Source organism: Prionailurus bengalensis, chromosome B1, assembly GCF_016509475.1.
Source record: "Prionailurus bengalensis isolate Pbe53 chromosome B1, Fcat_Pben_1.1_paternal_pri, whole genome shotgun sequence".
Lineage (NCBI taxonomy): Eukaryota > Metazoa > Chordata > Mammalia > Carnivora > Felidae > Prionailurus > Prionailurus bengalensis.
This window is the reverse complement of record NC_057344.1, coordinates 130,659,195-130,686,751: the sequence shown is the minus strand read 5'-3', so window position 1 is coordinate 130,686,751 and position 27,557 is coordinate 130,659,195. Positions and strand designations below refer to the sequence as shown.

The following is a 27,557-nucleotide window of genomic DNA, read 5'->3' as shown; positions in this document are numbered from 1 at the left end:
ATATAAAAATAATAAATAATAAACAAATAAATAAAACTTCATAATTTTATCTTGTTAAAGAAGCCCATAATGTGAGCCATTATACTTCTTTGTGTCTTCTTTTCAATTTAGTCTTTCTGTAGATACCAATAAGATAATTCTTTAAAAAAAGAACTAATTTTTTTTTTCAAATATAGAAGTTTATGTTTTCAGTTCAGAGTATCCATCATTTGGTCATTGACAAGTAGGATCTTTTATTAATTCAATAGCAACTCAAACCAATCAGGCTTAACCATAAATTTATGGTTTAACCATAAATCCAAGAGGCATCCCAAAAGAAGGTGTAAAGATGCAGCCCTCACAAGATCCAGAAAATCTACTTTCAGTTAACCTAGGAAAGCAAAGACCTGTTGCCACAGGTGGTAAGAATGAGAACTTTGGATGCCTCCAGTCACAGACTCTCTAATCAGTTACCCCAAACAGATGGTACTAGAATGGGACTTTTCCAGCACTAATGAGACAATGCAGGTTGAGACTACAAAGACCCCTTATGGAACCAGGATCCTTTAAGACAATCTCCCCTGAGAGGTGGCATAGTTGGACAAAGAGTATACTGCCTTTGGGATCCACAGCCTATTGGGTTTTATGCCAAATGCATGTGGGCACATTCATTTTCCAGCTGGCAGAGACCAGAGTATATTCTCACTGGTCACAAAGCCAAAGTCTTCTGACCTAAAATAAGACAAAAGGAAAACCTCCTCTAGGCTATGGTTCTTTTTGTGACCAATGACACAAAAGACAAACCACCAAAAACAAACAAAAACAATGGTCATCTCTGGGAGAAAAGAGAATCAACAGAAAACCAGATTACTCACAACAAATTTACCAAACATCACTATACCCAAGGAACTAGTTTACATAAATATTATCTCCTGTTAATTTAAATTTGGCAAGGAAGCAATAAGAATTTTTAATCTTCATCTCTTGATCAGCCACTACAGAGAGAGATACCTGCGAGAGCTGACTTTGGTAAGAATTCTTACCCGTTGTTAATTTCTGCCAGTTTTCCAGGATCCCATCTGCAGGCTCCCCCAAGAATGGGGTCTCATCAGATCCCTTCCAGAGGCACCGAACTGTAGCAGAAGGAAAATGATTTCCCCTCTACCCTCCCAGGTTCTTGGCAGAGACCTCTCCTATCATAAAAGATTAACAGTGGGAAAATACTTCCTGTATATATGGAAGATACCCAGGAAAATTTCCCAAAATGGCCAGGCCACCACCTTCTGTATCATTCCCAGCTAAAGACAAAAGAAGGCTGTTGAGGCTCAGGAGAGGTTATAAGAGATAACCAGGAAGTACAGAGTAAACAAGGATAAGGTTGTGATGCAGATTTAGGTCTGTGCCTGCTCCATTGATGAGTTTCCAGAGATTTGGTCATCCTCCTCTTCTAGTACAGAGAGGGACACACCTTACAAATGGAGATTTTTCCTTATAAATGTAAATGTATTTTACTAAAAGGGTAACTTTTACTTTGTTTTCAGAACTCGTGCTGTGTCTTTGGTGCTTAAAAATAACCAGCTCAAGATAATCCTTATGTCAAAGAGGCATAGTTTGGGTGGCAAATTCTCTTTTATACCAGCTTATATCTTCTTCCAGTGAAAGAACTGGATAATGATTCCAGGGGGAAAGGCATTAAATATTACATTATTAGTGTTTCAAAACAAAAACATAAGCTGTTTTCATAACTTATAGATGGTGTAGAGAATTAAAGAAAACAGTTCCATAAATGTTTGACTTTGTACCAAACAGGTAAAGGGATAGGAATTTTCAGGATATTGCATTACAGAAAGTTTCCTAAAAGGGAGCCACATGTAACATTAATCTCATGCTCTGTGAAGTAAGAGTACCAGGAAATGATACTCATGTGATGCTACATTGTTAAAATGATAATTAGAATTTTAAATTCATAAAGTTGAATTACTGTGGAGACAATTTATACCAGAGTGTAATTTGCAATGCAGAGTACTTAGAGAGTCATAGTTTTTTACATGTCAGAATAACTTCAGACTTGTCATTATTTTATGAATTTTTGCTTGTATATTGATTATGAATTTGGGTTTAATCCATCAAAATAAAGGAAAATATATTTAAGGTACCATCTGATATAGAGGATTTTCAGAGAGAAAAATACTCTAGACAGGTTCAATATTTTCTTGCATTGAAGAGTATAACCTAAAAATTGATAAATTACTCATATTTTAAGACTATTATAGAATTGAAAATAGTGCTTTTCAACTTTTTAGGTTACAAAAAACACTCAATATTGTTCCCAAAATGTTCCTTAAAGGCTTTGTTAATTTATTAGAAAGTTGCTACAAAAGCTAATTTAGTCTGAAACGATTAGTTTTTCTTCTTTGAGGGAGCATCAGTAATGTGAGAAATAAGCCCACTGAACCAGTCGAAGGAGGGTCAGAGACTGGGAGCACAATGAAGGGAGGCTTTAATCAATGTTCTTGCAACACAGAGACTGCAGTTTTTTGGTGCATGCTCATTGCAAAGCCTGTGAAGATAAGCCCACAAAAGGGAGAGGGGAAGAACCAGGAAGTTAAGTGTCTAAGGGTTTGGGACTCCATTATGAGGGGGTGGGTGGTAGATATTTCCAATAGGTTGTAAGCCTATTGTTAACTAGACAGCCCAGCTTTTATTTGGTATTTCTGAAAATCAATCATCTCACTTATGTCTCACAATAATGACTCATCATTTAACATTAAGAAATATGAGGGGCGCCTGGGTGGCGCAGTCGGTTAAGCGTCCGACTTCAGCCAGGTCACGATCTCGCGGTCCGGGAGTTCGAGCCCCGCGTCAGGCTCTGGGCTGATGGCTCAGAGCCCGGAGCCTGTTTCCGATTCTGTGGCTCCCTCTCTCTCTCTGCCCCTCCCCCGTTCATGCTCTGTCTCTCTCTGTCCCAAAAATAAATAAACGTTGAAAAAAAAATTAAAAAAATAAAAAAGAAATATGAAACTAAAAGGAACTTAATGTGAATTATAAAAATACACCAAAATTACTTGGTGTTGAGTGTATGTATTTTCTACTCTTTTAAAAGCTTTCCTCAATTTTGATTATTTAGTATGTTAAAATAAACACACAAACACTGAATCATTATAAATATATTACATGTACATAAACAAATATTTTAGTATTTCAAATATAATGGATATAATCTTACTCTAATTGTTACTGAAACCCAAGTTTAGCTGCCTGTCATTGCTGGAAGAGCCAAAACTCAAAAGTGTTGATTGGAAAGGAATATGAGCTTTATTCAGGAGGCTGGCCACCTGGAGAAAAGTTGGACTCTGGTCCAAAAGCCACCTCCAAAGTTTCTGCCTGGCCTAGGAATTTTATAAAGGGGTTTAGGGTAGTTAATCAGTAAAGGGGGTGAACTGGTCCATAACATTCCTTGATTACATGTAGCCTTGATGATGCCAGCTTCAGACATTATCTCAGTGCTCAGAGGTTGTGCAAGGGGGCCTGGTTTCTGTTTCATGATTAGCAGAAGGGCAGAAAGAACCCGTGATCTATAGGTATACAAAGAAAGGGGTTAGTTAATCACATGGGCTAAGGGAATTTGCTAAAGTTAAAGACTAGTAGGTTGGTCCATGGGCCTGAGGCAGCTTCATAATATTAATGTTTTTTACTTATTGATTTAAGTGACTGAATATCATTCTATCCTGTGAACCTTTTAAATATTTTTTGTATTTCTTTTTAATTTCTTTGTCCTTTTAAAGGACGTTTTTATATGGCACAATTCCTTATCAAGGTGAATTTTGAAAAATCAAAATTTATGTGGTTTTATCCTCCAGTCAGCAGTGCTATTTCTAGAACTCTACGCTGCACATACACATTTGCATATACCAAATAAAATTCCCATAACTTTTTTTAATTGGCATTCATTGTAATAAAGACAAAAAATTAACACAAATGTCCATCAATAGGGGGCTGTTTTATAATGGCTCGTTTACATAATGGAGGAGCATAAAACTAAAAAAAAGAGAAAACATCAGTGTTCTAATGTGGAGTAATTTTTAGAATCTGTTAATAAGTCAAAGTGTAGTTATACGGTATTTCATTTTTTTGATGTTTTGTATAAGTACAGATAATGGAAATAATAAACATGTTTATCTACAAGGGGAAGCAAGAGAGAAAATATAGTGTGGAAGGGATGACAAAGTGAATTTTTTAAAAGTGTGTATTCTAATATAGTTCTCATGGAAGAAAAAAGAGTAAATGTACTTGAAATAGATAAACTTAACTGGACATCAAATTAGAATATAACCACAGGGGGAAAAATATTGTAAAGTGATTTGGACCGATTCTCTGGTTGTACTTCCTTAGTAGTTTATAGCCTAAGGGCAAGAGAACTGCAAAAAATATATAACTTGACTCAGTAGAATTTTATTAGTACTGTTATAAGAATTTTGAAACTATTTGAAGGGCACATACACCCCAATGTTTATAGCAGCACTATCAACAATAACCAAAGTATGGAAAGAGCCCAAATGTCCATCGATGGATGAATGGATAAAGAAGATATGGTGTATACACACACACACACACACACACACACACACACACACACACACACAATGGAGTATTACTCAGCAATCAAAAAGAATGAAATCTTGCCATTTGCAACTACGTGGATGGAACTGGAGGGTATTATGCTAAGCAAAATGATCAGTCAGAGAAGGACAAATATCATATGACTTCACTCATATGAGGACTTTAAGATACAAAACAGATAAACATAAGGGAAGGGAAGCAAAAATAATATAAAAACAGGGAGGGGGACAAAACAGAAGAGACTCATAAATATGGAGAACAAACAGGGTTACTTGAGGGGTTGTGGGAGGGGGGATGGGCTAAATGGGTAAGGGGCACTAAGGAATCTAGTCCTGAGTTCATTGTTGCACTGTATGCTAACTAACTTGGATGTAAATTTAAAAAAATAAAACTTAAAATTTTTTTTTTAATTTATGTACATTGTAAGATTTAACTAATTACATCAAATGTTACCTAGTACTCAACATATTGAAAGATGAGAGAAAAGAAATATAATTATGAAAATATAAATTAAAAGGGAAAAATAAACCTGTAATATAATATCCACATAGAAACTATCAACAAGAACTCATAATTTACAACAGAATTTACTACAGTCAGAAACATCTAACCTGAAACAATTCAGACTTATAGGCCTAACTTCCAATACACAGGCAACACAGAAAGTGGATGGATATGTAAAACAATACCATAGGTCAACTGTCAGAAAACTTCCAAATGTGCAGTATTCTGAGAAAACTGACATTGTATCCTTAAAATCTAAAGTGCTGTTAAATATCACGAGATTATCTTAATTAAAGAGACTAAAGGGGTGGTTAAGCGTCCGACTTCAGCCAGGTCACGATCTCGCGGTCCGTGAGTTCAAGCCCCGCGTCAGGCTCTGGGCTGATGGCTCAGAGCCTGGAGCCTGTTTCCATTCTGTGTCTCCCTCTCTCTCTGCCCCTCCCCTGTTCATGCTCTGTCTCTCTCTGTCCCAAAAATAAATAAACGTTGAAAAAAAAAAAGAGACTAAAGAGATATCACAAGAAACTCTTAACTACTGAATCCAGGTGTTAGCTCTGCCAAGCAGGTGCTAATTGTACTAGTTTTTCTATTTTTCTGTATACTTAGAAGTTTTCCCAGTAAGGGGAGAGGCTAATCCAATTTTAAAAATTAGAATCTAGATTTAAAATGACATTACATTCGGCTGTGATGCATGGTCCAGTTGTAACTCTTGGGTTGTACAGGTTAGTAGTTAATAGCAGCATTTACTAGTAGTATTTGAAGGGCATTTGAGGAAATTTGATTAAGGATAACTATTACAAATGAAAACATATTGACATGGGAAGTTAGAAGCCATTAACTTAGAAAAGTAAGCAGCAAGTCCAGTAATTAAAATATATATATATAATATATATATATTACATATATTACATACATATATATGTATGGTGTGGTTTCATTTTGGTTAAAAAAAAAAAACGAAAAGAAATACACAAAAGTCAATGTGATCATTTCTGATCGGTAGGGGTATGACATTTTATTTCCTTATTTCTGCTTCTCTCTTTTTTTCATGTTTAACAATGAACATATGTGCCTTTATAATTTGTAATTTCACTGTAGAAATATATTTTTATTTAATAACTTGATAATGACTTAATTTAATAATGTAAATAATTATTTAAAAGAGCAAACTCAGGGGCGCCTGGGTGGCGCAGTCGGTTAAGCGTCCGACTTCAGCCAGGTCACGATCTCGCGGTCCGGGAGTTCGAGCCCTGCGTCGGGCTCTGGGCTGACGGCTCGGAGCCTGGAGCCTGTTTCCGATTCTGTGTCTCCCTCTCTCTCTGCCCCTCCCCCGTTCATGCTCTTTCTCTCTCTGTCCCAAAAATAAATAAACGTTGAAAAAAAAATTTTTTTTAAAAAATAAAAAAAAAAGAGCAAACTCTGCCACACTGCTATAATGAATACAAAATTACGTTTGTACAATGTATTTAACTTCCAACACTACCTCTATACAAAATAAAATAACTTAGACATTTTCAAGGAACCAAAGTATTAAGATATTTTGTTCTTAAATATAATTTCTAAAAATTTGGAGGGTTTTTTGTATCAAATTTGATGATCTGTTGAGTTCATCACATTTTAAAGCCCAAGGTGATTAATCTGTTTCTTGATATACAATATCCCCAGAGTAGTTCATTGTAAAAAAGACTTATATCTTTCGAGTTTTTGTTGTTCTTACAGCAAAGTCATGGGGAAACATTTATCCTCATTAGTTGAGTTTTAGTATTTCTTTTAGTCCTCTCCATGTTCCACTCGCTAAAAAATGAGAGAAGTCCTGGGGCTTTTGTCCTCTCCACATGACAAGTACTACAATATTGTAAACTCTTATGGCAAGAGAAATGTTAGTATCATATATTCTAGTAACATTTGGGCCTCTGAACATAGTCAACCTCTTAAGGTATTTTTTTCACTCTAACTTTTTTTTAGAAAATTAAAAGGCAGAACTGGGTTAGAATTTTATTAAAAATAAGAATGTTAAGAAGCTTAAAATACACTGGAAAACAGAATCCAGATTTAGGAAATACAGAAATATAACAATATATCACCTCTGTCTTTCATTCATTCAGTAGCATTTGGGGAACAAGTACTCAAACGTTCATTTGTTATTCTTAATGATTCTGCGGACTTTTTTTTTTTTAAACATGTTTGGTTGGCAATTACATTTCTGCTTCTGTGTGTAACATGTAGTTATGGTCCTGGGGTTCCTTTCATCTCAAGTTACTTCACCCTTTTTCATTTATACAGTCATTTAAAAAATAAAAATAAAAAGCTGCATTCCAGGCACTGAGATTGTAGCAGTGAACGAGAGATAGACAAATGTTAAAAAACAAAATTCAATTGAGTAAATTTGAAGATCTAATTGGCTTTATTCAGTGATTCATTAATCAAGCAGTAGCCCATCTAGCAAATAGAAGGGAGTTCCAGGAGCTGTACAAACAGAAGGCTTTTCTAGGCAGAATGGGAAGTGGTAGACAAAGAGGTTTTAACTAAAGAAAAGAAACAATTGGGCAAGGTCACCCTCCCTTGGGGTAATGGTGGGGAGGGGCAGGGAGGTCTTGTCTTGCAGACTACGTCACTAGTACAGATCAGGAAATTCCAGAGTGACTTTTTGAAAATTCCACTCCACTCCTGGGAGAGGCTAAAGCCGAAATTAGGTTAGCTATTAAATTCTGGTGAGGCTTAGGAAAAGAAACTCCATTTTGGGGCCTGTTGTTAAATTTCTTTATAAACCTCACATTCCAGTGATGAATATAGACAATACATTTGAAATAGAAATAAGAGAATTGCACACAGTGATAAAGGTCATGATACAAATAAGCAGAAAGACAAGAGTAAGAGATGAATCAGGTGAAGAGGAGAGCTTGTGTCTGGGAAAGACTCATCAGGGACTACATGAGTGTGCTGTTTTTGAGCTGTAACCTGAATGAAGGTCAATTGTTCATAAAACTGGAACAAGCATCTTGATGGGGGAAATCAGGGTTTGGAAAATAGTCACCTTCCAATACTGCTTGCCGCTTCAAGACCTCCTCACCTGGGTTTTCATCTTGGCTTCCTACTTACAATCTCTACATGGTAAAATCTATATAGCATCACACATAAGTCTGTAAAACAAATAAACAAACAAAAAACCACAGCAAACACACCCCTTTCATTGTGTTGTATTTCTACTTTAAAACTCAGTGATTCACTAAGGCTTAAAAGACAAAATTCACTTTCCTGAAACAGTACCCATAGTCGCTGGAATTAAACCCTTCTCTATTTATGTTGCAAACATAAACCTTTTATTCTACTTAAACTGCACCAACACAAATTGCTATTTCTTGTCTCTGTTGTTTAGAGTTTTGTTTTTGATCATTTTATCTGGAATGTCCCTCCTCCGTAATAGATCTCTGTTTTCCAGCCATGCTCCAATTTCATATCCTTACTATGAGGACCCAAACTGGGGGTAATTTCTCTTTCCATAGAATTATGTCAGCAGTTATCAGTCCTGTATAACTGACTATCTTGTAGTTGGCAGTTACTATAAATTCTAAAAATTCTCACCAGTTTTATGTATTGACATATAACTGATGTCTTGTTATATGTCAGTCTTGTAGTAAGGCTTCTCTCTTATTATATTCATTTATATTCAACTAAATTCTACATTCCTCAGGGGCAAGTGCTATATTCTATACTTCGTGGATTATGTATTTCTTTTTATATATATTTTCTGCACAATAGAGTTTCTCTTTTTTTTTTTGAAGTTGAAAAGATGGAAGATTATGAAACGTTTCCATTTCTATCACTTAAAACTGTAATGAAGTATACAGGTTAAAATAATAATAATAATAACTGTTGCAGATAAAATTCTGTTGGAGTTTTGTTTAGGACCTTGGATGGTGACTATGGTTTAGAAATATATCACGAAAGCCATGTGAGATTTACCTATTATTTAATTATGTAATTTTCTTTAAGCCATTTTATTTGAGAAATACATAAAGGAAAGAGCTGGGTAAAACTATTTTTTGTTTTTGTTTTTGTTTATTCACAAAACCAAAGGAAATAATAGAATTTTGCCAATCGATCTTTCCTCTTTTACTTGCATAAAATGTACTTCATTGGAAGTTAGGAACCTGTAAGCATTACTAATAAACATTCATAAATTTTAATTGGAATTTTGACTTAGAAAATCATAAGTAAAACAGTTTTTTGTTGGTCTCTGCTTTTTTAAGTGTTTATGTTTTAAATTTTCATATGAAATAAAAATTTCATTTCATTTCATTAATTTGAAGTCATTCATTTATTTACTTTTGTTTTCTTCTTTTCAAGGCCCTGTGGAATCCTACATGCACTGAAGGTTTATTTAAACCAGTAAATATTTCAACCTAGGTTAAATCATTTGACCATAAGCAATGTATCATCAGTCTGTGACATGTGAAATATTGAATAAAATCAATTTTCCATCATTCCATATGTTAGCTATTTCATGTAATATGCTAGTTTTCACTCCAAATATTTCATTTTCTGCATTTGTACACAATCGCATAAAATACTTATTTATTTTACATATTCCTACCTTATTCTTACTGTATTTTGACAACAAAAATAGGCTTACTTAAAAATTATATGCAACTATTTTTAAATGTAACATTCCACTTGGCAGTGCACATTTTCTGTTCAACCTTTTCATCCATCTCATTTGTCTCTCTGGTTATAGTCTTCATTTAATTTCATCACATATTCTATGCACATTAGGGAAGTTTGTAAACAGTACTAGTTTCTCCCATCCTAGTGAGATAATTCCTACGGAAGAACTAAATTCTCTCTATGTTTCTCTTGTATTGAGATCAAAAGATGAAAGCAGGGTGTCTTCAAATGAAATACATAATGAGTCTTATTCAAACTACAGAAAGTCAGAAACCTATTTATATCTCTGAACACGTGAAAAAAGTTTATTGGATACTGACTGACCTCATATTAAGGGAAGTTTCTTGAATGTATCATGAAAGAACACGTCTCCTGGACTTAGCATTGCTGCCTGATTTCTGTGTTTTGTTTATTGCCTTTCTAGAAGAGCTCACTTTAATTATTAAATGGCCAGGTGGAACAAGGCACTCTTGAATGTTGTAGTTTATTGCAAGGGTAAGTGACACAGCCCAGAAGGGTTTCAGTGTTGTGAGCAGGGTGCCGGGCAACAGAAGAGCCACAGAGCTAAGGAGAGGAAAGCAGGTCTTACAGAGTTCTCTATATTTTTTTCAAACAGACAACAAAATAATCATAATTAATGGTAGTAACATTCAGATATATGTTATAAAATGTCTTAAATTATTTGAATCATTATGTAATATAATATGAATGATCACATGTTGGCTTTAAACCATGGTGTTAAAATAAAATTATAAATATATTTATTTACTTGAAAACATTGTATGTGTCCTTGTTGACTTTGCCCCTTAATGCATTCTTTTATAACCTAAGATAGAACTATTTTGTTTCTCTAACAATTTTCTATAGTTTATTTTGTAATCCTATTCTTATCTCTTCCTTTTTATGGCCTTATTTTATATTTGAAACCTTTAAATGTAGATAAAGTAAGAAACCCCATCACCTACAATAAAGCACTCACCTGGTAAAGATTTTTATCAACTTGAATGATCAATATCATTCTAAATAAGAAGAAAGAATTTAATGATATTTTGACTAAGATGCAAAGAAAAGAAAAACTTGTATTATTAACTGGATTCTAGATTAAGTCAATGAAGAAAGTTACTTTTTTCCCTACAAGCAATGTAGCAGAAACTGTCCACACAGACAAAATGGTCACTTACCTCAAATCGTACAATTTCAAGATTGTTTTTTAACACTAGTGAGACGTTTCGGTGTTGCTTCCTTGGATGTCGGCCAAGGAAATGAAACTGTTCTTTCATTCTCTCCCTTTTTCTCTTAATGGAACTTGGGCTGAGTATACATTAATGAGCATATTTATAGTTAATAATTTTACTTTATTAAAATGTGTTTATTTGATTACATTGAAAGTGTTTTTAGAAAAATGTGCAAGAACCATTGTACTTACTGTACTATACTCCAGGGTGTTGCAAAGCTAAGGTTGGTATTTGATGACAGGCATCAGAGTATATCTGACCATTGAAAATAGTACAACAACAGTGTATATTGATGAAAGGAAACATTATGTTGAACTATGACTCCTGAGTGCCTGAAATACTCTAACAGTTGCTAACTCAAAATAAGAGAATGATAAGCTTAATTATGTTTCGTTTCCTAATAAGGAAAGTGAAATTTGAAGAGTATGAGCTTTCTCAAGTTCATGTAACTATTCTAATGATATCAAAGTCATAGATTATGCTCAGGTGTTCCAGATCAAAAGAATTTTGTTTTATTTTTCTGACTTCAGAATACTGGTGGATTTTATAATGACAAAACTCAATACAGATTATACATGGATTACATTTACAGATATATAGATAATTGCATATTGTGTATACATTATGCATTATTAAAGATAGAATTTCTCTGAAATATGCATTATGGATAGGACTAATTGTGATGATAAATCTTGACTATGTGAATACCTAATTCTTTAACATGTATAACATATGAGCCAAGAAAATAGTTTTATTAACACATTTTATCTATATTTTAAATCATGAAAATTTAATTTGTCATGCTCTATAATATATGCATGTTAAATGTTTTTGTTTATCATATTTTAAAATATAGGCAACTTAAGGGCGCCTGCCTGGTTGGTTCAGTTGGTTGAGCTTCTGACTCTTAATTTTGGCTCAGGTCATAATCCCAGGGTTTTGGGTTTGAGCCCTGTGCTGGCTCTGCACTGAGTGTGGAAACTACTTGAGATTCTTTTGCTCCCTCTCCTTCTGCCCTTCTCCCCTTCTCACACGCACTCTTTCTCTCTCTCTGTCTCTCTTTCTCTAAAATAAATAAATAAACAAACAAATAAAACAAAAAATATTAAAACTGTTCACCTCTTTTAAAAAATGTAGGTAACTTATTCCCAGTTAGATTTATGACACATAGCTGTTTGTATTTTTTTTTAATGAAGAGTCTAAAATAAGTATGTTATTACACACGTAAGATTTTGTTATGACACACATAACTTCCTTGCTAAAGTTTTCAAAATGGTAACATTTTTCATAATTACCTAAATTTGATGTTGTTTTGAAGTTCTGTTTATTTAGAAAACAAAATGTACTTTCTTTCCCATGTTTAACTTGCTGCTAGAGGTGGAAATGTCAAATTTTAAAAAAGGATGCTTTTAATGTTGTATTTTTTGCCTATATGTTCCTACAGGAACTCTAAATGTAGTTCTATGCTATCTTAACATTTTTTTTTGAACTATAGTTGACAAAAAATGTTACATTAGTTTCAGGTGTATAACTTAGTGATTTAACAACTCTATATGTTATGCTGTGCTCACCACAATTGTAACGACCATCTGTCACCATACAATGCTATTACAATACCACTGATTATATTCTGTATGTGGTACCTTTTATTCCAGTGATATATTCATTCCATAACTGAAAGGCTATATCTCCCACTTCCCTTTATCCATTTTGCCTATCCCCCCCTTTCCTTCTGGGAACCATCAGTTCTCTGTATTTATGGGTCTGTTTCTTTTTGTTTGCCTATTCATTTGTTTTGTGTTTTAGATTCCACATACAAGTGAAATTATATAGTATTTGTTTTTCTTTGTCTGAATTATTTCAATTAGCATGATATGCTCCAGGTCTATCCTTGTTGTCATGAATAGCAAGATCCCATTATTTTTATGTTCAAGTAATATTCCAGTGTGTGTGTGTGTGTGTGTGTGTGTGTGTGTGTGTGTGTAGCACATCTTTCTCCATGCATCTATTGATGGACACTGGGTTGCTTCCATATCTTGACTATGGTAAATAATGCTGCAGTAAACATAGAAGTGCATGTATCTTTTCAATTAATGTTTTTGTTTTCTTTGAGTAAATACCCAGTAGTAGAATTACTGGGCCATAAGACATTTCTATTTTTATTTATTTTATTTTATTTTAATTTCAGCTAACATACTGTTATAGTAGTTTCAGGTATAAGCTTCTATTTTTAATTTTTTTAGTAACCTCCATACTGTTTTCCACAGTTGCTGCCCCAATTTACATTCCCACCAACAATGCATAAGGGTTGCTCTTCCTCCACATCCTCACCAACACTTGCTATTTCTTGCCTTTTTGATTCTAGCCATTCTGACAGGTATGAGATAATATTTCAATGTGGTTTTGATTTGCATTTCCAAGATAATTAATGATGTTGAGCATTTTTTCATGTGTCTGTTCGCCATGTGTTTGCCTCCTTTGGAAGATGTCCAGTCAGATCTCTGCTTATTTTTAATTCGATTTTTTTGGGATATTGAGTTGTATAAGTTCTTGATATAGTGGGGGTATTAACCTTTTATAGGATATGCCATTTATGAATATCTTCTAACATTGAGTAGGTTACCTTTTCATTTTGTTGATGATTGCTTTTGCTGTGCAAAACTTTTAGGGGTGCCTGAGTAGCTCAGTCTTTCTCTTTCTCTCTCTCTCTTTTAATATAAACATTTTTTTTAAAAAAAGCTTTTTTATAATGTAATCCCAATATTTCATTTTTGCAGTTGCCTGGGTGGCTCAGTTGGTTAAGCATCTGACTCTTGGTTTTGGCTCAGGTCATGATCTCACGGTTCGTGAGTTTGAGCCCCAAGTTGGTCTCTGAGCTGCCTGTGCAGGGCATGCTTGGGATTCTGTATCTTCCCACTCTCTCTCTTTTTCTCAAAGTAAATAAATACACTTAAAAATTATTTTGCTTTTATTTCTCTTTCTTGAGGAGATATATCCACAAAAATGTTTCCATGGCTGATGTCCAAGAAATTATTGCCTCTGTTTTATCTAGGAGTTTTATGGCTTCACAGCTCACATTTAGGTCTTTAATACATTTGAGTTTTATTTTGTTATTTATTTATTTATTTATTTATTTATTTATTTATTTTAAGATATTTATTTATTTCTAAATATTTATTTTGAAGGAGGGAGGGGCAGAGAGAGGGGAAGACAGAGAATCCCAAGCAGTCCCCATACTGTCAATGCAGAGCCCAATGCAGGGCTCAGTCTCACAAACCATGAGATCATGACCTGAGCTGAAATCAAGAGTCGGATGCTTAACCAACTGAGTCACCAGGCACCCCTAAGATTTTATTTTTAAATAATCTCCACATCCAATTTTGGGTTTGAACTCACAACCCAAAGATTGAAAGTTGCATACTCTACTGATTGAGCCAACCAGGCACCTCCATTTTGAGTTTTTGTGTGTGATGTAAGAAAATGGTCCAGGTTCTTCATTTGCATATAGCTGACAAGTTTTTCAGACCATCTTTTTCCTAGTGTATGTTCTTGCGTCCTTTGTTGTAGACTATTTGACCATATAAGCATGGTTTTATATCCGTACTCTCTATTCTGTTCTATTGATCTATGTCTGTTTTTGTGCCAGCACTATTCTGTTTTGATTTTTACAGCTGAGTAATGTCTTGCCATCTGGATTTGTGATACCTCCAGCTTTGTTCTTTTTCAGGATGGCTTTTGCTATTCAAGGTCTTACGTGGTTTCATACAAATATTAGGACTATTCTACTTCTGTAAAAATGCTATTGATATTTATTACATTGAACTGTAGGCTGCATTGGTTACTATGGACATCCTAACAATAGTAATTTTTCCAATCCATGAGAATAGTAGATCTTTTCATTTTGTTTTTATGTCATCTTGAATTGCTTTCATCAGTATTTTATAATTTTCAGAGTATAGGTCTTTCACTTCCTTGGTTAAGTTTATTCTAGGTATTATTTTTGGTGCAATTGTAAATGGAATTGTTTTCTTGATTTCTCTTTTTTTTACTTTTTTGTTAGTGTATAGAAATGCAACTGAATTTTGTGTCCTGAAACGTTACTGATTTCATTTATTATTTCTAATAGTTTTTAGGTAGAGACCTTGGGATTTTGTATGTATAGTATCATATCATCTGCAACTAGAGACAGTTCAAATTTCTTTACCAGTTTGGATGACTTTTAGTTCTTTTTGTGGTCTGATGGCTGTAGCTAGGACTTCTAAGACTATTTGAATAAAAATGGTAAAAGTGTACATCTTTCTCTTGTTCCTGACCATAGAGAAAATTTTCTCAGCTTCTCTCCATGGAGTATGATGTTAGCTGTGTAGTTTTCACATACAGCTTTCATCATGTTGAGGTGTGTTCCCTCTAACTCCATTTTGTTGAGGGTTTTTATCAGGAATGAATGTTGAATTTTGTCTAATGATTTTCTATATTTATTGAGATCATCATATGATTTTTATCTTTCATTTTGGTGTTTATTTATAGATTTGGATCAGCTGGTGTAAATCCTATTTGATCATGGTGAATAATTTTTTAATGAATTATTGAATGTGATTTGCCAACATTTTGTTGAGGATTTTTGCATGTATGTTCATGAGGGTTATTGGCCTGTAGTGTCTGTGTTTTTGGTATGAGGGTAATGCTGGCCTCATAGAATGGGTTTGGAAGCTTTCCTTCCTCTTCTACCTTTTGGAATAGTTTGAGGAAAAGTAGGTATTGACTCTTCTTCAAATGTTTGTTATAAGTCACCTGTGAATCCATCTGATTCTGGACTTTTGTTTGTGGTAGTTTTTTGATGACCAGCTCAATTCTGTTACTAGTAATTGGTCTGTTCATATTTTTTCATTCTTTCTCATTTAATTTTGGGAGATTGTACGTTTCTAGTAACTTTTTCCATTTTTTTTCTAGTTCAGTTTTGTGGTATATAACTTTTCATTGAGTTCTCTTAAAATCCTTTGTATTTCTGTGGTGCCAATTGTTACTTCTCTTTCATTTCTGGTTTTATTTATTTGAATAATTTCTCTTTTTTCCTTGATGAGTCTGGCTAAATGTTTACAAATTTTGTTTATCAATTCAAAAAACCAGCTCTTATTTTTTTATCTTTTCTCCTTCCTCCCTCCCTCTTTCTTTCTTTCTTTCTTTCTTTCTTTCTTTCTTTCTTCCTTCTTTCTTTCTTTCTTTTTCTTTCTTTCATCTCTGTTTCATTTATTTATGCTCTGATATGTTTATCAGAGCGTTATGTTTGTTATTCCCTTCCTTCTACTGTTCTTGGGCTTTTTTTTCCTTTTTCTAGTTCCTTCAAATTAAATTGTTCACTTGAAATTTTTCTTGTTTGGGGCACCTGAGTGGCTCAGTTGGTTAAGCATGTGAGTCTTGATTTAGGATTGGGTCGTGATCTCACAGTTCATGAGTTCCACTCTGCATTGGGCTGTGCACACTGATAGTGTGGGTCCTGCTTGAGATTCTCTTTCTCTCCTCTCTACCCCTCACCCACTTCCTCTCACTTTCTCTCAAAATAAATTTAAAAAAAACTCTAAAAAAAAAAAGAGAACATTTTCTTATTTTTTGAGGTTTGGACCATTGTGTTTTCATTTTCATTTGTTTCCATGTATTTTTTTTTAATTTCCTTCTGATTTCTTTGTTGGTTGTTTGATAGCATGTTGTTTACCTTCTGTGTGTTTATGTTTTTTCCATTTATGTTTTCTTCTGATTGATTTCCAGTTTCATGCCATTGTGGCTGGGAAAGATGCATGACATGACTTTAATCTTCTTAAATCAATGTGACTTTTTTATGTGGCCTAATATGTGATCTCTTCTGGAAAATGTTCTATGTGTACTTGAATGTGTATTCTGCTGTTTTTGGATGGAATGATCTGTTGTGATTGTCATGGGCTGGTGTTGCAGGGCATTCTGTGCTGAGGCTGCCTTGGTTAGGTGGAGCTGAAGTAGGCATGAGACTGGACAGTCTCTGGGATCTCTGTGCAGAGAACACCCTGGCAGGGCAGCCAAAGATGAAATGAGCATGGACCAGGATGCTCCCTGGGCTTTCCATGCAGTGGGAGCATGGCAGGGTAAATGAAGCTGAAGTGTTTGCAAACTGGGGTATCCTAGGGTACACAGTGCTGGGGACACCTAGGTGAGGCATCTGGAGCCAAAAAGCAGGTGTGAATCAGGAGGTCTTGGGGCACTCTGTGCTGGAGGTGCCCTAGCAAGCTGTCTGGATCCAAAGTGGTACAGGTCTGGAGTGTTCCATAGTGCTTTGAACCTGTGTCACCTTGATGTGATAGCTGGAACTGTAGTGAGTGCTGAAAAGGGGTGTCCCTATGTCTGCCACACTGGGGCTGGCTTGGTGGGATAGCTGGGGCTGGTGTGGTCCAGGGACCGAGGGCTCACTGAGGTGGTAGGTTAGTTAGAGTACCCAGACCATGCTCCTGTCCATGCTATCAAGGTGGAAGGGGAACATAAACCATGATGCTCACTATGCCCCCACCCCTGCCAAACCAGAGAAAGTTCCAGTAGCTCCCCCTCCATTTGATATGGTTCTGGGTCTCATTCTTCTATATTCTAGTTTTTTTGTTTGTTTGCTTTAAACTATGTTTTTTGTTTGTTTGTTTGTTTGTTTGTTTGTTTGAGCTCCAAGGTATCTGGGGCTGGTGTAGGCTAGAGGCCCGGGTCTTGCTAAGGTGGCAGGCTGAGTATGGTGCCTGGACCCTGCTGCCATCTGCACTACCAAGGTATAGGATGCATGTAAACCATAGTGTTCCAGCAGCTCCCCCCTCTCTGTGGTGGGAGTTCTAAGGCTGCATATTTTCAACACTAGCTGCTCTTTTACACTATGGCTTCTTTTCTGTGCCCAGGGCAGACAGATCTGCTCCCAGTCCCCTCAGTGGTATCCCTCCCCCTGCATTTCCAGGAGTGTTGGAGGTGGGAGTTCCCTTCATTACCACATCTTTGTCTCTATTGCCATTCTCTCCCTGTGTTCTATCTTTTGTTCAGTCAGTCCTCTGTTTTTCAGGAGGAATTGCTCTATAAATAGGCTTAGATGTGTTGTGTCTGTGGAGAAAGTAAATTCAGGGTCTTCCTGTCTTGCCATATTATACCATGTTATGTATGATTATTATTTCTAAAATAAATCTCTGCCCCTTGGTGCTTTTTTTTGGGGGGGTGGAACAGTAATTACCATTATGATATGCAATATTCTTTCCCCCTGTGAGGAAAAATAGCCAATAACTTAAACTTTGATAACAACCTGAAAGGCTTGTGTATTCATAAATTTTGAATATAATGTCTGTGGAGAGGGAATAGATGTCATGCCCTCCTACTCAGGTTCTTCATGGAAGTTTCTTCTTCATAGGGCTGGCAAGATTTCTGACCTGGGAAGAGATTTATTTGTACCTTTTCCCACTAAGGATAGCAGAGTCAACTTAAAAGAACAAGTAACTTCACTTAGTAATAAATATTCTACACAAATTTTAATTTTGTTTACCTCATGGTTTGTATAATATGTTTTAAGAAGTTATTGTGTTGTTGTTTATTTAGTGTTCAATTTATACTTTAGTAAAATTTTTACACAATTTTATGATTTATGTTGTTGGAGATCTCTATCATCTGACTGCCATTTGGTTGTGGCTACATGAATTTTAAGAATAGGACCCTAGGGGCACCTGGGTGGCTCATTCAGTTGGGCGTCCAACTTTGTCTCAGGTCATGATCTCACGGTCGTGGGTTCAAGCCCTGCATCGGGCTCTGTGCTGGCAGCTCGGAGCCTGGAGCCTACTTAAGATTCTGTGTCTCCCTCTCTCTCTGCCCATCCCCACTCATGCTCTGTCTCTCTCTGTCTCTCAGAAATGAATAAACATTAACAAAACTTTTTTTAAAGAATAGGACCCTAAAAATTAATGACGAATATCTTAAAAGCTACCCTATCCATTTCATTAATGGAAATACAGAATGAATAAACATTTATATATGCATAAATTGATACTAAATATTGTTTTTCTAATGCTCTGTTACCAGAAGGTGAGCTTTAGAAACCCCCCAATTTTTTTTAAATTAATTTGATATAAAAAGTAGAAAGCATCTAGTAGAATTTCACATATACATTATCCATTAGAAATTTATTGTTGGTTTTTAGTGAAAAAGAATATGCAATATCTGATAAGCTAACACAAAGGATCAGACTGTCCATTTAGACCAATACAAATCGTAGATCTTACCCAATATCAAGCTTTACTAATTACTTGAAAGGTTTTGACAAAAAAAGCTCAGATGAAAGAGGGACAGCTCTCCAAACTCTTTCATCTCACACTGAACACCCACTCTCTGGTCCAGAAGAAAAAGATCAGATATCTAAATGAGGTTTTGTGGAGTTACCACACAGGGAAGAAAGAATGTTTCATCCATGAAACACCTCTATTTTATATTCCAACAATGACATTTTTCAAAGGGAGCTGTGCTCATAAATCCATAGATTTTGAAATTTGTTTTTCAAATCAATCCTTAATCAGGGACCTCTATTAAAAACTCCATATAAAGACTCTTTTCCTAGGAAGTATTATTAGGTTATTTTTCTGGAGATTTAGTTTTCATGTCCGTGCCAATTAGACAAGGTTACTTCCCTTTTTTCCTTCTGTGGAGAAAAGTCAGTTGCTTTAATTCCTCCTCCTCACCTGTTCCATTGCCACCAGTTATTCTGAGAGTGATATTCGATTGGAATGGAATGGTCAACCCAGTCTCCTGGAATTTTCATTTCTTTTTAATTGTTAAAAAAATGCCTTGTAAGAAAAAGTATATCTGACCAAGATTGCAGTTATATATTTGGTTTTTCATCTGTGTTTTGAATGTTTCAAAACACAGTTTGAGGCAAGAGATAGAAGATTGCTTTTCTTGGATATTACCTTTTTGTTTCCTTTTATTTCTCACTTAAGGCAAGCTTTCAAGAATTGCAATTTTTGAAAGTCAAGAATTTCATGATTCAGTTGGAGAAAAAAAAGTAAAATTCCTTTACAAAGATAACATTGTGGGTCAACTATACTAAAAAAAAATTAAAAAACAAAAGTTACTTTTAAAAACATTCTGGATGTATGCTATAAAATAGGAGAATAGTCCATTTTTTAATGTTATATATCATATTTAAAATTATAAGCATTTACTCATTTTATTTTTTGTTTCCATTTGCTATTTATACAAAATTACTCACACTGGAGCAGTAATGCATTCAGTTAATTAGAATAGAGTATATGCTCTCTTTGTGTCCTTCTAGTTATGATATATATACCTCATTATATATTTTACTGAATATAAAATACAATATAAATAACAAAATGTTTTGGATATAGTTTTATTCCTATGAAGTGTCTATCCTTTTTATACTTCATTTTCTCCCATTTAGTTTGTATCAAAAAGTATAGTAGAAAATTCTCTTAAGAGAAAACACAGATAAGAAAAACTGAATCTAACATTTGCAGCGTGATTTGTATGTTTTCCTGCTGTTTCACAAACAGAATGTGTTATTTCTACTCACAAGTCTCAGTGCCTTTACTGACATCATTCTCTGAACCAGTAGAGCTATGTCTTCTCTCTTGCTTTTTCACATGAAGAAGAAAACAAATTTTATTTTCCCTATTCCACCGCAGCATATAACTTGGCTTCCTTAGGCATAATTGAATTCTATCTTCTTTAAAGCCCTCTATAGTTCACTGATGGCTAACATTTTTGGCTCTGTGTGTCAAGTGCTGTTCTAAAGGCTTTACATATTTTAAATGTTTTAATCCTCATAAAAGTCTGTGAGCTAGCTATTCCTATGTGGTATCCTTTGCAAGCAAGAAAACTGAAATACAGGGAAATTAAGTAACTTGCCCAAATCACACAACTAGAAAGTTACTAAGCTACATTTAAGCATAGGTCTGCCAGACCCAGAACCTGCACTTTAAAACACACTTCTCTATAGCCTTGTAGGTGAATCATGGAATATTTGAATTTATCCATGGCTATTTCATGTGTGCTACTCTTATCACCCCAAGTGAGGTATTAACTCTTTAAAATATAGAATATATTGTATAGGATTTTTCAGTCCTCTTTAAAAATGCGGGGGGTGGGTGGAGGGGTGGTTAGAGGTAATTTAATTCATCCTCCTTGCTTTACAGATGTACTTACACAACTTAACAGAAAATGGATTCAAAATGTTTACTTACTTGTCCAAAGTCACAACAGAACACTTATCAGAGTGTAGACTGAAGTACTATTTTCAGGTTCTGTATGTTTGTTTGGTTTTTGTTTTGTTTTATTTTGTTTTACAGAGCAAAGACATGCTCAACTATATTCAGAATTGAAATGTAAATCCTTATGGGCCTAAGAGGGGTACTAAAGAGAGTTGTATTCATATTCTTTGTTCTCTAAGTGTCTAGACTCTCAAGAGCTGATGTCAGTAGGCTTTACCACAGTGATTTTCAGGGTAGCAAAAGTGTTGGAAAACCGTAACAGGGACTGAGAAGCTGAAGGCAGCAAAGCTGCCTCCCAACCACAGGGTTAGTCTTCAGAGTCTTAGTCCACAATGCTTTCTGTCATTCATGCTGAGTCTACTTGTGCTGCTGTCCCTGGGAATATGCTGGTCTACTAATACTAGGGGTAAAATAAATATGTTCCAAATGATGATGGCTAATAGTATTGGTATCATTGCTCTCATATTGTACTCACTCTTCTTTATCAGAATTAGAAGAGATAATATGATTATAAATCAAATATTCTGTTTAATAGAGAAATAGCATATATGCATCATTCTGGAGTGTGATGCTTCTAAAAAAAGACAATAAAACTAAAATTCTAATAAGGCAGCTATTACATTTCATTTTTACAACGATAATTATGAACAGTTATAGTGACATTACAATCATAAGCAAATGCAAGGTGCTAGAGTTCTTTTAGATGGAAAGAATAATGGCTAATATTTATTAGGTACTACTACATGCCAAGTAAATGTTTAAGTGCTCTGTGTGTGTTGACTCATCTAATCTTAAACAAAATAAGATAGATTCTATTGTTATTCTCATTTTATAAAGGAGGAAATTGAGGCATAACAAGTTGACATAAAATTCCCAAGTTAATATCAAATACATGGTGATGAATCTGGGATATGAATCCAAGCAGTCTTGATTCCAGGATATAGATCCTTCATCATTATACTGTACAGCCCCCCAAATAGAGTGAAATAAACTGAATCCATGGTTATGCTGAAGAAACAACAATTCCCAAATTTTAGTGACTTTAACATCATTTATTGATGAATTGATTGCTCACTTAAGCTATATATCCATTGCTGGCCAACAGGCACCTGCCTGCCCTCACTGTAAGACTCAGTTTAGTGGAACAATCTTTGTATGTTATGTTGCAGCCTTTGAGGGAAAGAGAGTAAGTCACAAATTGTACATCAGATATTAAATTTCCATTCAGAAGTGGCTCATAACACTTCTCACATCTTATTGGTCAAAACAAAGTGAGTCATATGGTCATAGGTAAGGGAGCAGCAAGCACCCACCAACCATGTGCCCAGAAGTGGGAAAACCAAAAAACACTGACAAACAGCACCAATGCCTATTATACTTTTTTCTGAACTAACCTTTTTTTTTTTTTAATGTTTGTTCTTATTTTGAGAGAGAGAGTGAGCACCAGTAGGGTAAGAGCAGTGAGAGAAGGAGAGAGAATCCCAAGCAAGCTCTGTGCTGTCAGTGCAGGGTCCAGCACAGGGTCTTTCTGATATCATAGTAGGTTGTGAGATCATGACCTGAGCTGAAACCAAGAGTCAGACGCTTAACCTACTGAGCCACCCAGGGACCCCTGAACTAATCTGCTTTTAATTAAAATGTGAAAATTATCATTTGGTAAATATGCTGACATAAAAATCCTTTGATTCCATCAGTTTTTGAGAAAAACTTAATTCAAAAATTTGTAAACCTGTGAATACCTTCTCCTTAAAATGTCACATGTACGTAATGCTATCTCAGTTTTTAAGATATGACATAAACATATTACTTACACCATATTCTTCAGGTATATTGCAATCTTTCCATTAGTTTTTCAAGTATTTCTATTTTTTATAAAAATATTTCTGCTTATAATCAACAGTCTACTGATTTGCCTAGGATTTGTTGATGTTATCTCAGCCTTATTTCAGCTTATTTTAACTTTATTTTTTAAATAAATGATCATCCCCATATCTATAATAGAGTTTTTTCAAGGCTACTTCACAATGTATTTCTAACTGTTAGTATTGTACTTGTCAGAATAATTCATGGTGACAATGTTATTCTAACAACATTTTTTAGTCATTTACCTCCTTACAACCTTATCATTAGGCACATTTTTCTTCTGTAAATATCTCTGGAGATTCTAAGTGACAAGTATAACATTTTAAATGTGTGAACAAAAATGGCTTTCTTATTCCCAAACAATATGTTATGCTTTATCTAGAAATAGATAATTTGCCTCAACCAAAACAAATAGATTTCATGTAAGTTTTTTGCCCTCTAATTTAGTGTTAAAGGCTTTCCATATTTTCTCCTAAATCATGTATCATATTTTCAACCTTTATGATATAAAAAACATGGTCTCATTCAATTCTCACGGTACATGATTCACATTTTTTACTTAATGAGAAAAGTGTCTTTGGGAATTTTCATATGTAAGCAAATCAAGCTTCATCTTTCTAAATGTGTTTTCCTACCACTTAGGATAAAGTGAAATTATTGGCATTATTTACTTCCAGCCCATTATTAATTTGCTGATTCCTACTATACTAATTGATTCAAACTATTTTCATCATAAGACAAATAGGTCAACCTTCATTATGTCAGTATGGTAGCATTACCAAAGCTGTCACTTACTTTCAGTTTTTTTTTCAATTTTTTTAAATTTTATTATTTTTTTTTTTAATTTTTTTTTTTTCAAAGTTTATTTATTTTTGGGACAGAGAGAGACAGAGCATGAACGGGGGAGGGGCAGAGAGAGGGAGACACAGAATCGGAAACAGGCTCCAGGCTCTGAGCCATCAGCCCAGAGCCTGACGCGGGGCTCAAACTCGCAGACCGCGAGATCGTGACCTGGCTGAAGTCGGACGCTTAACCGACTGCGCCACCCAGGCGCCCCTAAATTTTATTTTTTAATGTTTATTTTTGTGAGAGAGAATGATAGAGCGTGAGGGAGGGAGGGGCAGGGAGAGAGGGAGACACAGATCCAAAGCAGGCTCCAGGCTCTAAGCTTTCAGCACAGAGCCCGATGTAGGGCTTGAACTTCTGAGCCATGAGATCATGACCTGAGCCAAAGTGGATGCTCAACCTACTGAGCCACCCAGGTGCCCCACTTTCAGTTTAGTCTAAAAATAATTACAATATATATGTATAGATACTAAATTGGATTCTGATATTTTTAGGATGATCTTTTTAAAATCTATTATCAGAATAAATTATTAGAAAATAATTATGTAAGTTGGAAGAAAGCATTAATCAAAATGTTAGAAAAACATTTTGTGTTCTCAGAATTTTATTCACATTTATACTTTTAAAATATTTATACAGGATGAAAAGAAAATTTGTAAATAGTAGAAGCATTTTCAGTCTGTGTTTTACTGTCACGATTTCAAATCTTATCAATAGCATTTTAACTACACAAAATTTAAAAAGATGCTAATTCCCACTGTTCATCAGTAATTAATTTCCCAAGTTTTAAAACATAGATTTTGACATTCTTAAGCAATTTTTATGCGTTAGAAGTGTCAAAAAAAGCAAAAATAAAACCACTAAATCAATAAACAGTATTTAATAAGAGTTTATGGTGCATATAAGAACAGTTTGTAAACTGGGAGCCTTCAAATTCAAAGACTGCTGTGAAGCGCCAAGGCATGAAGTTATAGGATGGCTTAAAAGTGAAAATGAGGTTGTTTACCCTTTACAACAATTGGTTATTACAATAGATGTTTCCAGATGGCAGGAGATTAAGTGACTTTTTCATACCATTTTTGGGAAGGTTGACTTAAGTTTCTTTTATACTTTCAGAGGCATTTACAAGAAATAACCTAGGTTTAAGTTTCAATTATGGTTATGAAATGAGATAGATTTAGTTCTAATTTATGTGAACTTTTTGTCTGCCCAAAGAAGTCTCTAGTCTCCATTCTACTTAATTTTAACTAAAAAAATAAAATAAAATAAAAAAATAGAATGAGGTGAAATACTTAGAATACTGGGTTGAGTATAAGTTTGATTCATCAACCAAACTCTCCTAAGAAATCATGATTTGTATGAATTAACATTATTTTTAAAATATTATTTAGCAAATGTTTGCTAGCTTAAAATGTGTTGAGCCCTGGGAGATAAAATCATATAAAATGACATACCAACCAACCACAAATGAGTAGAGATTGTTAGAATACATAGGTGCAGTCACAATGCCTTTTAATGTTGTTATAATTACCATAACAAACATGTCTACTGTGAGATGTGGTAATTTCAGAAATATCGTGTATTTTAGCACAATTCGAGATTTCCTATCAGCTTATTGATTTCTAGGATTATTTTACAGATTTTTATAGGAGAAGAGAAGAGATACTTACGAAATACCTCTGAGTATCAGACACAGGCACACAGTGCTTTCCAATATTTTCTGCTCACTTTTCTATATTCTCTTATTTCTGTATGTAAAGAACACATTTTATGTCTGTTTATATGAACAACTGTGCTGCGTAGGAACCCAGTTTAACCCTGTTTAGTCCCATCAGACATTTAAAAATGCCTTCAACTTTAATAGGAATAAAGCAATAATTAAATAGGCCTGAATAACACAAAAAACACATAAGTAAAAATTTAACTTGAAAGAATATCATATTCTCCAACTGGTTAAGTATAGTAACCACTGGAAAATCAGAAAACATTGTAGTAAATAAGGGAGTGTGTGGTCATGATTATTGTCACTACAGGGGGTGAAGCGCAGCACTCTGAGTACACAAATAATAGTTAAATGTCTTCCTGCAGTTATATGTTTAGTTCTCATGTGATATAGTTGGGAAAACAAATCATTACAATGCAGTAAGCTAAATGCCATGCATTTCATACATTCATTTATTTGACAAAATATGTAATGAGTATGTTATATACCAGTTACCTGTGTAGGTGTTGGGCATACCCAGTAAGCAAAACAACTGTAATTTCCACTCTATGGTGTTTTCACCTCATTCAGTACCCCTAACAACTGTAAGTAGCAGGCCCTGTCATTATTCCTGCTCTATAGACAAAAACATGGTGGTTTAGAGAAGATAAATAACTGACCTGATTTCACAACAAGTACTAAGTGTGCCCCATGTTAGTCTGACACCAGAGACTAAGCCCATTATCACACCACACCTCTCTGCCAGGTATAGTGATAGAAGAGTGCTTACCGGAAAGGTGCAAAAAGCAGCGATGATGCTTTGATTTCATTGAGAGACTATTCCATAGGACCCCAATTAACATTATATTTTGATAAAAAGAGAAAGTAAAGAGAAAAAAAGACAATAGACATTTTTTATGACATTTTGTTGTTTTGTGTTACGTATTAATGCCTCAGACTGAATTAGCTTGAATTTCCTTTTATCATTGGTGCATCTACATTTCTGAGTTATCAGAGTGAAGCCTTATAATTTTTTTTCTGAGACTAACTTAACTTGTTGGAGACTGAAACGTATTTTTATTACCAACTACATAATGTATTTTTATTTACCAACTACATCTTCTGGTATAGGCTCTCATGAAGAAAACTGAATTATGCTGCCGCATTCTAATATCATAACCTAGTAATCAAATATAGAAACTTTAAAAATGAATACATGTTGAATTAGCACAGCTCTAGCCATTTGATTCAGAAGGGGAGGTTGGAAGTCACCTCTGTTCTTTGTACAAGCTTCTGTAGAACTGTAGAGCAAGAAGCATATTTATAGTCTTTTAACAAGCATACATGGTAATTAAAAACAGCAAGGTTTCCGCCTGCATAACCTGGTTCTTGGGTATGGAGATAACCACTTTTAGCTGACTCCAGGGTACTCTTGAAAGCAATATGATTGCACCGTGGAGTCTCTGTTTGTTTATCCTACATGTAATTGAAACAGAGCTGACATGCTACTCTGGTGCTCTCTTCTGCCCTACTCTCTGAGGCAACCATATGTTACATTTCCAACTTTCATAAATATGGTTAGAATTGTTCATCACAGACAAGTGTGAGATCTCTCATTATCACCGACTTTCATTCAGGGATCATTTGTTGGGTATCTCCTATGCACCTGGGATAGAACTTTAGTAAGAGGGAAGGAGTATAAAACCAGATTTCACTCAGGATTGGTAGAGAGTAATGAAATTATAAATTTCGCATGTGATATAGTTGGGAAAACAAATGTTATAATTATAAATTATAACATTTATATAATATTTATATAAATATAACATTTATATAATAAATTATTATAAATTATAATTTATAAATTATATAATTTATAAA

General features: G+C 34.6%; 1 protein-coding gene across 2 annotated transcripts in view; it reads left to right on the top strand.

Annotated features, from left to right (window-relative positions):
* CCSER1 (coiled-coil serine rich protein 1) overlaps window positions 1-27,557 on the top strand; it is a 1,313,272-nt gene that overhangs the window by 688,671 nt on the left and 597,044 nt on the right. Inside the window, exon 10 of one of the 2 annotated variants that reach the window (XM_043572185.1) lies at window positions 9,451-10,544. The exons of the other annotated variant lie outside the window; for it this stretch is intronic. Within the exon in view, the coding sequence (XP_043428120.1) occupies window positions 9,451-9,510 (60 nt within the window). The 3' untranslated portion in view covers window positions 9,511-10,544. Of the gene's footprint in view, window positions 1-9,450; window positions 10,545-27,557 lie in introns of those variants that run through there. 2 annotated transcript variants of the gene reach the window in all.